Source organism: Macrotis lagotis, chromosome 3 (assembly GCF_037893015.1).
Source record: "Macrotis lagotis isolate mMagLag1 chromosome 3, bilby.v1.9.chrom.fasta, whole genome shotgun sequence".
Taxonomy (NCBI): domain Eukaryota; kingdom Metazoa; phylum Chordata; class Mammalia; order Peramelemorphia; family Peramelidae; genus Macrotis; species Macrotis lagotis.
This window is the reverse complement of record NC_133660.1, coordinates 129,032,245-129,044,486: the sequence shown is the minus strand read 5'-3', so window position 1 is coordinate 129,044,486 and position 12,242 is coordinate 129,032,245. Positions and strand designations below refer to the sequence as shown.

Here is a 12,242-nt window from a genome sequence, read left to right as displayed (position 1 = left end):
TAGTTATATAAATTTCAAAAATACTTTAAAAAAAATATCAGTTCTTTCCTGATAGAATCAATCTGTCTATTCGGGTATGGTTTCTAGAGTTACTAGCTTTTAGTACAGGGAGGAGCTTTAGAATAGAAAAGGCCTAATAGACCAACTCCTTCACTTTATGGTTAATGAATCCAAGACCAAAGGGTGATATGAACCTGAGACCATCCAGCTAATTCAAAGCAGGGATTGAACTACTTTTGACTATAGGTTGTGCATTCTTTCCATTACACCCGCTGCCTCCCTTTATTTCTCTCTCTACTAACCAACAAATGCCTTAAGGGGAACATTTTAAATTTACCTGGCAATATCCTATGTTGGGATTTCTAAAGGCATAAGCTGTTAATACTCTTCTCAGAGCAGCAATGCCCATTTCATTCTGGAAAGCCGGGTGTTCTGGGAGGGACCGATGCAAGTCTCGTTCAATCTCCTCTGTAGCAAGGTTGTACTTTCCCATAGACTTTTCCACCAGATCTTCATAATAGCCAGGATGGGTGGCCATCTCATTGATGGCTCCTAGAAATAGCCCCAACAATATCAAACATGGCAGTAAGGGGGAACAATTGCCTTTTCTTTGGCTAGGACTGCTTTTTTTAATCTCAGGAACTCCCCAACCTTGGATTCCCTAGCATTCCCTAATAAATTATTTTTAAGAAAAACAATTGAAATCTCAATATGGATGTGGGTTTGATAAGATGTTATTCTTCTGACTAGTCACATCTAGGGCTGCCCATGGATGAAGCTCAGTCTTTTGTAGGCTCCTGCCTTTCGTTCCAGTAATCAATCAATAAACATTTATGAAATATCTATTTAGGGCCAGGTACTGCTCTAGGTACTGGCAAACAAAAGAGGCAAAAGACAGCCATTCAAGGAGTTTGCAATCTAATCTCTGCCTCCCTGGTTTGCATCTGAGTTTGATACCACTACCTGATACCTCTAGTTCAAGACACATGAGATTCAGTTGAAGGAACTTGGGTATCTTTAGTCTAGAAAAGAAGTCACTGGGAATGATGAAAGAATAACAAAAGATGGCTATCTTCATGTGTTTGATGTGGATTCATGCTTTTTGTTTGGTCATAGGTGGCAAATGGATGATGCAAAGAAACTAATGGAAGCATGCTGTCAGAACCAGAAGATCATTATGCACACTAACAACAGCATGGGGTGATGATTAACCATGATGGACTTGCTCATTCCATTAGTGCAATAATCAGGGACAATTTTAGGGGATTTGACATGGCGAATACCATCTGTATCCAGAGAAGGAACTGTGAAGTTTAAATGAAGACCAGTCTATTATTCAATTTTTAAAAGTTGTCTTATGAAATTTATAATTTTGCTTTCTCTAACGTTTTCTTTCTTTTTTTTGGATTAGATTCTTTTCTCATAGCAAGTTCGGTTTTGATCTATGCTTCTCATGGATGCAAATATAAAGCCTATATCAGATGGCCTTCTGTTGGGGGGGGAGAGGGAAGAGAAGGAGAAAAACTGTAAAATTCAAAACATCACAAGAAAAATGATTGGTTGAAACTACCATTAAATGTATTTGGAAAACAGAATATTTATGTAATTAAAAAAAATTAAAAAAAAGAAAAGGAAGCATACTTTCAGGAAGAAGTTCCTAATAGTGAAAGCCTTCTGGTTGTGAAATGTGTTGCCTTCAGAGATGCTAAATCTTTTAAGCCCAAAGTCTAAGTTGCTAGATGTATGATAAAGGAAATTATTTTCTGGGAAAGAGAGTGGACTAAGTAGACACTGAGATCATTTCTAAATCTCATATTTCTATGATGCCCATTTTTTCAGACAGAGTAAACTGAACCCTAGGTCAACCCAGTACTTAACCATCTAGCTAGCTGTGAACTAACAGCATGTTAGTTAAGAGTATTGACTATGCCTGATAGATTTACATTCTAGAAGCTGATATAAGGTTTTTGAGGGTAGAAACTGAAGGGAGTTTCTTTTTTTCTTTTTTTGTTCTTTTTACAAGGCAATTGGGTTAAGTGACTTGGCCAAAGTCACATGGCTAAGTAAATATTATGTGTCTGAGGCTGGATGTGAACTCAGGTCCTTCTGACTCCAGGGCCAATGTTCTATCCACTGTGCCATCTAGCCCTCAGGGGGTGGTTCTTTTTGTTTCTTTTTCTTGGGGGGCAGTGTTTTACAACTTTGTACTTCCAATGTCTAAGCATAGGTCATGCTGCATTTTTTTTTGTTTTGATTTCCCAAAGGAAATTCCTTGTGTGGAAACTACCACCCCATCAATTCAGACTGGTATAGAATCTTAATCTTATAGTTTGTAGAGGTACTCAAAGGCAAAATGATCAACTAAGGGTCACACAGCTAGTATATGTCAGAGGCAAGACATGATTTCTTCTGATTATAAATGTGGCCCTACAGCTATTATTTCATCTTGTCTCTCCCTGTCCATGAAGCATGAACAAATATTTATTAAATAATGTATATAAAGTGCTTGGTAAACCCTAAAGTGCTCTATAAATGCTAACTATTATTATAATAGAAAACTGAGTTATGAAACAATAGAAACAACAAGGTCTTGAGGACATTAATAAGTCAGCTCTGTCTGATACGCATAGGAATAAGAAATAGTTAAACTAAAGATAACCTCATAGTCCATCAAGTCAAGTTGTTCATTTTACAGCTGCAACCCTACCTCAACGACATGAGGTGAATTATGCAAGGTCACCAAATGTTGAATCAGCGGTAGAACCAGCATTCAGGTTCCAAGTGTTCTCATTTCTAGTGTGAGTGATGATCTTATTTTCCCACAACTCTTGGTCACTCTCCTTTGATAATTTTATCAGATTATGCCACCTGCTCCTTAAATTGGTCCTGTGCATGTACATCTCCAGATATTCACCTAAAGAAGTGGTGATAATCTGGTTTCTACTGAAAAAAGCTAACTGGACAATGGTAACTTGATACTGATGGACTCCTAGGTAGCACATTGAATAGATTCAGGATGACTCATTTTTCTGAGTTCAGATCTGACCTTCAGACACTTATTAGCCATGTGATACTTAATTCTGGTTTGCTTCATTTTCCTCATTTGTAAAATGAACTGGAGAAGGAGATGGCAAATGGGGTCATGACTGAAAATAATTAAACTCCAAACTTGAAACTGGCCCAAGTGCCATTAATTACTTATGGGACATCTTTAAGATAATTTCTTGGAGAGTTCCCAGAAAACCTAATAACAAAGAACTTTAGTAAAATGATTCAAGAAAAAAAAGTTTGTCTTAAGAACTAGCTCAAGGTGTATCATATTAAGCTTGAAGGAAAGATGGATGTAAATCTTGACTTCTTTTAACCACCAGACTGGTGTTCTTTCTACAAGATGAACATGCTTTTACTGGGATAAAGAGCTGGACCTGTGGACTCTCATTGTGTAAATTCCCTCCACCAATGTTGTTATTCAGTCTTTTCAGTCACAACTTACACTTCATGATTGCATTTGGAATTTTCTTGGCAAAGATGTGTAGTAGTTTGCCATTTCCTTCTCCAGTTCATTTGATAGATGAGGAAACTGAGGCAAACAGACTTAAGGGACTTGCCCAGGGTGACATAAGCTAGTATAAATCTGAAGCTAGATTTGAATGAAGGTTTTCCTGACTTTAGGACCAGCTATCCACTGTGAGACCTAGCTTCCCTATTCTTCCACTGAAGCAGTTTAGAAACATCTTATAGTCTTAAAGTTTTAGAGAGTTATCTGAGATGACTGAAAATTTAAGTGACTCCTAGGATCCCAAGGTCAGTATGTCAGAGGCAAGTCTAGAAATCAGTTTAGGATCAAACAAATTCAGAAACTAGAGTGTTGACAAATTTGTAAACCACTTTAGCATACCCCTTTGCCCACCCCCTCAGTTCTTTTCAGAAACAGAAAATTATTTAAAATGACATAAATGCTTTGAGAGGAATCATTTGGTTTTTATTTGCTTTATACCACCCCATTCCACATCACCCTTGCTTTTCATTATGCAGGGATAGAATGGTCACAGGTCCTCATTCAGAAACAGTTCTAGGAACTAAATTCTGAGCCCTCTAATTAGTAGGCTAAGACACAGAGAGGAGATAAATGCTATCCATCTATCTCTGTTTCTCAGTTTGGGAGAAAGAACCGATCACCTTGGCAACATGATTTAGTTGGCTGACACTGTAAGCCTCAGATTAGATTTTAATACTATCATATTCAGATTAGAATCTGTGAACAGATTTACACTATATTTAAATGAACCTGGAAAAACAAAACAGAAGGAAAAACTGGCGAGGAACAATACTTCTTGTCAGAATATTGGTGATATACTTTAGGCCAGGGAGGAGTTTTCCTTATTCCACCTCTGAGACTGTGAAGGGACAAACTAAACATTACAAACTCAATAGACTCCAATTCTAGAAAAGAACCAACATATCTCATTGCTAGTATAGTGCTATCATTTAGTACACACTATATTAATGCTTATTCCCTTACCCTCTCTTCTATTTGTGTTTGTGTATAAATGTAGGTTTTCATGGATGGATGTTTATATTGATGGATCAATATGCAATGGACACATGTATGTTTTGTTCGGGTTAAACTATAAGACTCTGGTGGGGTTTTCTGAATATTCTATACTTATTCCTTAGCTACTATATAAGGAAATTTGAATCTTATGAATCGTATGAATCTTATTGGTATTATCCAGTTTATTCTCATCTTTTTTTTTTTCAGTGGAGTTTAAAAATGAATTTTAGAACAGTAGATGAGGAGATGATTAGGACTCAATTTTCATCTTTCTCCTCTCTTAATCTTTTGATACTTATCTAAATGGATTATTAGACTATGTACTGTTTTTTCAGTCCTTGTCCAATTCTTCATAACTCCCCTTTTGGAGTTTTCTTGTCAAAGATATTGGAATGGTTTGCCATTTCTTTCTCCAACTGATTTTACAGATGAGGAAACTGAGGGAAACAGGGTTATGTGACTTGCCCAAGATCACATAGTTAGGAAGTGTCTGAGGTCTGATTTGAGGAGTCTTCCTGAATCCAAGCCTGGCATTCTATCCATTGTGCAATCTTACTGCTCAATACTATACTAATGTACTGAACTTTATCAAAGAAACTAGCTATCTCTCAGTGACCTGGAAAGAAGGGTCACTAGTGTCAAAGAACATTATGCTCATCTTAATTCATTCAAATAGATTTATTGCTTTGTTTTACATATGGACAAATTTAGAAGCATGATATATCAGTCTCTTAAGCTGACAGCTTGCCAGAAGCCAACCAATAATAAGTTTTTATTTTGTCACTTCAACTTATCTGTTGATATAATCATAGGAACAAAAGTCAGATCACCTGGCAGACAACTGGGCATTTGCTCTGAGACCTGTGAGTGGAGACCATATCTGGAATGTCTAGGAGTATCAAGAAGGCTTGAGGTATGTGAGTAGGTGATGCTTGAGCTTATGTGGCAAGGGGACACAATGGTTGTCTCCATCATTGCAAGAAATGGAAGGTGGAAAGAACATGGCTCAAGAAGGAAACAAGTGAGAGATCACCTCACAGATTTAGAGCTAGAAGATGAGGAAAATGAGACCTCAAAGAGCTAAGAGATCTCTGAGGTCACAGAGCCAGAGCCCTAGTTCAAGAATTTTTTTTTTTTGCAAGTCAACAGGGTTAAGTGGCTTGCCCAAGGCCACACCTAGGTAATTATTAAGTGTCTGAGACTGGATTTGAACCCAGGTACTCCTGACTCCAAGGCCAGTGCTTTATCCACTATGCCACCTAGCCACCCCTAGTTCAAGAAAATTTTACTCTTAACAGAGCATGGATGGAAGGGTGATAAGGCTCTCATGAGGACGGTAAATTTAGAGGTGCCTTAGAGGACTTCTAGCTTTATAGATAAGGAAACTAAGTTCCATAGATTCAGGAAGAAGGAATAGTGTGTCTAACTATCAACACCAGAACATTCCAAGGGTGAGAGTGAGAAAGAGGTAAGAAATAAATTCTTGTTATATTTTTTTTGCTTCAGAAACATCTAGCCAGAGTGGGAGAATAGAAAGGAAGAAGGTATTATTGGGTACCTATAAAAATAAAAAAAAATATAAATTATTCACTGAACTAGATCAGTCAAGGTGAGTATATGAGCTAGAGACTGATTAGAATAATGTTAACAAAGTAAACACTCACTTTTAAAACCCAGCTCTTGAACTTCTGACCCAACACTTCTCTTCTGGTAAAATATTCTCAGCTTCCCAAATGAGAAATAATTCTTCTTTAGTCTGTTTCTTCTTCCAGCTAACTTAGGCTGCTTATTGTTCCCTGAACAAGATATTCATTTGCCTGCTTTTGTAGAGAGAATATTCCCTGAGTCTTCCAAATTTTTGGTGCTCCCCATAGAATATACTTTGTCTCTACTCATTTTGTACATGCTCCTCTATATAGACTTTGTTTCTTCCCAGTAGAATATAAACTCCTTGAGGGGAATGGCTTTTAATTTTTGTTTTTGTATTCTCTGATACCTAGCAAAGTGTGTGGTGAATAACAGTGTTCAAGAATACCTGTTGAGCTGAAATGAACTGAATATTTGTTTTTTTTTGTTTGTTTTTTTGTTTTGTTTTTTAGGCTTTTGCAAGGCAAATGGGGTTAAGTGGCTTGCCCAAGTCCACACAGCTAGGTAATTATTAAGTGTCTGAGACGGATTTGTACTCCTGACTCCAAGGCTGGTGCTTTATCCACTGCGCCACCTAGCTGCCCCTATGAATTGAATATTTGAACTCTGTTATGCGGGATGTGATGGGAAGGTTAGAAAAAAGTATATGAATTTTCAAATCCCAGGACTATGTTTTTATAAAAACAAGGACAAGTATAGTGGGGAGGTAAATACTGTTGAGACTCTTAAATTCTCTGACTGAAATGAAAAGGGAGATTTGCATCAGGTCCTTGGATATTTTAAGGAATAGTTTTGCTTTGTTAATTTTAATGTTTGGAGGAAATCTGAGCAGTATGCTCCCATCCAAGTATCAGGTTGGTGTGGGATAACCCAACTAAAAAATCAATTTGGGAGACAAGACAAGACAAGATGCTCACCTGAGAGCAGCATCCAGAGCTCCCCTCTCATGCCCTCGGGGATACCCTTTAGGACCAGGTCTCGGGTTTTCTCAGTACGATACATACAGATCCCCTGTCCATATTCAGCAAAGTGTATCTTCCAAGCTTGCTCTTTCAAAAACTCTTTGGCCTAAAAGGAATTGGAAAATAATATTACATTATAGATGGAAAGCTAGGTGCCATGGAGACATCTAAAAGGCATCTCCAAAATCTTCCCTTTTGATTGGAGTGGGTAGTAGGGAAGGAAATCAAAGTGCCTGTAGTTGATTTTACTAGTGTGGAGTTGAGTCGGATTAAGCTGGCTAAGTAGGTGACTCTTGCATGAATGGAGCTAAAATTAAAATCAAAGAGGAATCATTCATGCTGAAAAGAAAGCAATAGGCTAAAAATGATAAGCAAAGTGAGAGGAAGATATGAGAAATGAAAAACTAACCAGCAATTTCTTAGGATTATGATCTACCTAAATTTCCTGGAGAATTAACATGTCTTTAGTCAGCATCTGTGATGGGCAAAGTAGCAAAGGCTTCTGATTCCATTCATTTACTCTGCCTCAAGCTCTCCAAGCTCTGAGCAGATTAGTTTATGAAAATATATAATAGTAGACATATATATCCTGCTTTGAGTTTTATAAAGTATTTTATATACATTTATCTCCTCTGAGCATCAAAAAACAACTTTTGGGAAATAAATACTATAGGTGTTTATAGATCTTTCAATCTCTGTTTTATACTTAAGGGAAGTGAGGTTCAGTGATCTAAACAATCTGCTCATAGTCCATATTATTATGTGCCAGAACTAGGGTTTGAACCTGGTATTCACATCTCTTTCTTCCCTTCCCTCCCCTCTCTCCCATCTCTGTCTCCTTTGTCTTTCCATCTGGTTCTCTCCCCCCAAATCATTATTCAAATATTTTAAGACACCTGAAATGGATATCAGGGGCAAGGCACAATCCCTAGATTCATACTGATTGCTTTCCAAGGAGTATTTATAAAATTGCAATGGCAAAAAATTTTTTAAAAAGGAAAAAATCACTTCCTGGAAGCCAGCCTTCTGGTGATGAAACTCATTCAATTAAATTACAGTTATTCTCAGATGGTACATATGGTCAGATAAGAAACTACTCTTGAACTGGCCTGACCTGTTCATGTTGGTATTCTCCTGACAATGGAGATTCTCCTAAAGCAGGGGTGGCGGACCTTCAGCTCATAACCATATTGGTGTGGCATTGCCAAGGCAAACTCAGGTAGAGATTTGAAATTCAATAAATCTATAAGCTTTTTAGGAGTTAATTAAAAATGTTTGACTAAATATAGCCTACGAATGATGTTATAAATATTCAAATGGCCCTTTGTAGAAAAAAGGTTCACTTCCCTATCCTAGGGAATCCAAAGTCAGTAGGACAATATAAAGAAGCATCATCAGAGGACTGCACAAACTGCTATCAATACACTATTAGAGGTAGAAGTGGATCTTGATTTATGCTATAACTGATAGTCTTAGAGCTCTAACTAGGACATGGCTCTTAAGTGACTTGCCCAGGGTCATACAACCAGAATATTAGAAATGGGACTTGAATTCAAGTCATACTCCAAGTTCAGCTTTTTATTCACTCAGTCATGACAACTATATTTACATTGTGCACACACCCACATACCCACACACAAATATATAGTATGTTTCCCAAGCTCTACTAAGAGTTCTTGGAATAGTATGTATGTGTGCATGCATGCACACATATTTTTGTTATAAATATAATTTTAAGTATATATTATATGTGTATATGGCATTACTTCATTTTAATAACATTAAATACTATATTAAATATTAATACAATATGAAATATATTTTTATGTAAGTGCTATGGAATTTTTATATAATATGTATATATATTCATATATCGCAAAATTCATATATCACATAAATCGCAAAACTGAAATAAAGAATTTTAAAAGAATTTTAAAAAGAATTTTAAAAATCACTCCTTTTTTCCCCTTTGCCTTTTCTCAAGAAACCCACACTAAAGTCAATTTTCATAATTATAGATTACTATTTTTCTTTGATACTTCAATAAGCTCCTCACATGAACGTATCACTTTTCTTTTAGGTTTTTGGAAGGCAAATGGGGTTAAGTGGCTTGCCCAAGGCCACACAGCTAGGTAATTAAGTGTCTGAGACAGGATTTGAACCCAGGGACTCCTGACTCCAGGGCCTGTACTTTATTCACTGCACCACCTAGCTGCCCAAAGAGAACTTTTTTTTTTTTAAGATTTTTCAAGGCAATGGGGTTAAGTGGCTTGCCCAAGGCCACACGGCTAGGTAGTGTGTCTGAGGTCGGATTTGAACTCAGGTACTCCTGACTCCAAGGCCAGTGCTTTATCCATTGCGCCACCTAGCCGCCCCAAATGTATCACTTTTAAGACATTAAGATTTTTTTTAAAGTGATGTTATAGAAAGCAAAGGAGGGACTTACTAATTTGGGATTGAATTCCTCAGGAGAGCGTCGCCGATACATTGTCATCAAGGGCTGTGTGGCTGTTGGGACATTGTTCCCATTCAAGTTGAACTGACGCTCACCACCATCTGCATCAGAACTCACACTGGGTTGAGGGCTAGAGGAAACAAGGCTGCTTGGCCTGGAGTAGACCTGTCAATGTAGATATACACATTATATTCATGTATATATACATTTCACTGCAGTATATCAAGGATGCATGTCTTCAATTGTTAGAACATTTTATTCCATTGATACAGAATGCCTTCCCTCCAAGCTTGTAAATGATTTTGCCCTGCTATGGCTGAAAATATTCATCACTCATAGTCAAATTTCTGGTGATAAGATTCCTTAAACTCAGTAAAAGTGGTTTACAGATAATGTAACACAGCCTTCAGCTGGGCCTTTAGTCAAAGCCTTTCTAATTCTAATTGTTACTTCACCAGCCATAGCTTCCAAAAACCCAAGGTCACCTGCAAGGTACCAGAACAGGAAATCAATTGAGCATATAGTGCTACAAAGAGATCTTTCCTAGATGCTGTCTTTGGAGGCTCATGAGATGCTAGATTTGAGAGGCAAGGTCATGGAATAATTATATCTTTTTTGAACTTTCTATTGAGTAGCACACAAGGAAATAGTCAATAAATATATGTCAATATATTATATAATATTATATAATAGTCAATAAATATATGTTAAATAAAATATTAATGTTAAAATATAAATGTTAAATAAATATATGTTAAACTGGACTAGTTTTACAGTCCAAGGTGAACTGATATTCTGTATGATGGCAGATAATGTAATAAAGAGTATGCAAGGTACTAACGCTGATGATAGATAAAGTCAACTGAGAGACAAAGGGAGAATCTAGACAGGAAGATAAAGATCATTCTTTCAGTACCGGTGACTCCAGGGCCAGTGCTCTCTATCCACTGCACCACTTAGCTGCCCCTGACCTGATATATTTTCATACAAAGAAGTATATGGATCATTTGATGGGTGTATCTGAATTGTGACTTCATTTCAGAGCCATCATTGCCCTAGTTGTCCCCTGAGAGAGGCGGGGAGGGGCTAATGAGAATTTGTTCTATAGAGAATATAGGCACACTCAAGTCACATTGTTTGCTTCTCATCAAGTTCGTGATAAATATAATCATGTAGTCACTAGTCTATGCCTATTTAATCTAGTTTTTTTAGGTTTTTGCTAGGCATTGGGGTTAAGTGGCTTGCCCAAAGCCACACAGCTAGGTCATTATTAAGTGTCTGAGGCTAGATTTGAACTCAGGTACTCCTGACTCCAGGGCCAGTGCTCTATCCACTTTGCCATCTAGCCACCCCTTTAATCTAAGTTATTTTAAAAAATGCAATTTCCAAAAGTCATGAGAGGAATAACTTTGGAATGAATGATAAGTTAGTTCTCCTGTAAATTGGTGGCAGGTTTTTCACAGAGGGAAGAAGGAGGAATAATTTCAAATGACCAATCACCATCAGCAATCTGTCATCCTGGGGTAGAATGGGATGTTGTATGATGACCCCTTCTGGATTAGGATACATGGTTATTTTATCTCAGTTTAAAGTCATGCCTACTAACCACAACACATACGAACATCACATGAGATAAATTAGAAATTAGTGACTGGAACAAATGTTGGACTGGGTTTTATCAAACTTCTCTGGAGCTTAGTGCACTAGACTTCAAAGGGAAGGGGGTGGATGTGACAGACTTCAAAGTCTCATCCAGCTCTGAATCTGTGATTCATAGCTTTTGTCCACTGGTTGCTCCCCACATACCTCATCATCTGAACTGTTGCAGCTTCCTGAAATCTCTTTGTCCAAGTATATTTTGGAAGTTGTTTGTTGTAGGAAATCTGAGATCCTCTGCACCAAAAAGTCTCTATCTTTCAAGTTAGCAAAGAGAAAGGTCATCCGGTTTTTTGTGCTGATGGATAGTGGGCTGGGTAAGACACTGGAGCTGTCAGCCTTTTCCACAATTGTCACCTGAGAAGAAATAGATTGTCACTAAGTCATTTAGGAACCAGTCTTTTACCAGGGATGAGCAAATGAGAAACTCCCACTATGCTTGAATTCTGTGGAATGCATGCATTTGATCAAGACAAAGATATCCTCTCTTCCAGGAAAAGAAAAGAATGCCCAGCCAATCTTAACATGGAACTGAAACGTGAGAGACTTTTCACTCTTTCCAACTGAACCCTGAGTTTCCCTTAATAGGAGATGAGAATTCATTCTTGTAGTCTCATCTGTAAGAACAAGATAATCACAAATTGCTTGGTTTTCTATATCATAGTTTAGGCTAAAAGGGTTTTCAGGACACCAACAATCCCTCAACTTCTATATAGACCCTCCAGGGCTTTACATCCTCTTCCCTATCTCATTTCTAAAACCTTGATTCAAAAGCAGCCATGGACTAAGCAATTTAAGTGCTCATCTGTCTGCATAGACAGGCTGTTTTTTTTTTTTTTTAATTTAACCAGACTACCACAGGGAAGAGAGAAATCAGTTTCAGAACTGTGTTTGGTGGTTTATAATGGGGAATCTTGTCAGCTGGGACCCAGGCTAAATACCAAGGCCCTTTTACTTAGAGCTTTAG

At 37.4% G+C, this 12,242-nt stretch overlaps 1 protein-coding gene across 1 annotated transcript in view; it reads right to left on the bottom strand.

The window, feature by feature from the left end:
* The window catches only part of TBC1D9 (TBC1 domain family member 9), a 130,510-nt gene that overhangs the window by 32,325 nt on the left and 85,943 nt on the right, over positions 1 to 12,242 (bottom strand). The window contains exons 7-10 of the mRNA XM_074229257.1: positions 11,426 to 11,632; positions 9,611 to 9,784; positions 7,120 to 7,270; positions 338 to 552 (exon numbers count right to left, since the gene is read on the bottom strand). Coding sequence (XP_074085358.1) covers positions 338 to 552; positions 7,120 to 7,270; positions 9,611 to 9,784; positions 11,426 to 11,632 — 747 coding nt within the window. The remainder of the gene's footprint in view (positions 1 to 337; positions 553 to 7,119; positions 7,271 to 9,610; positions 9,785 to 11,425; positions 11,633 to 12,242) is intronic.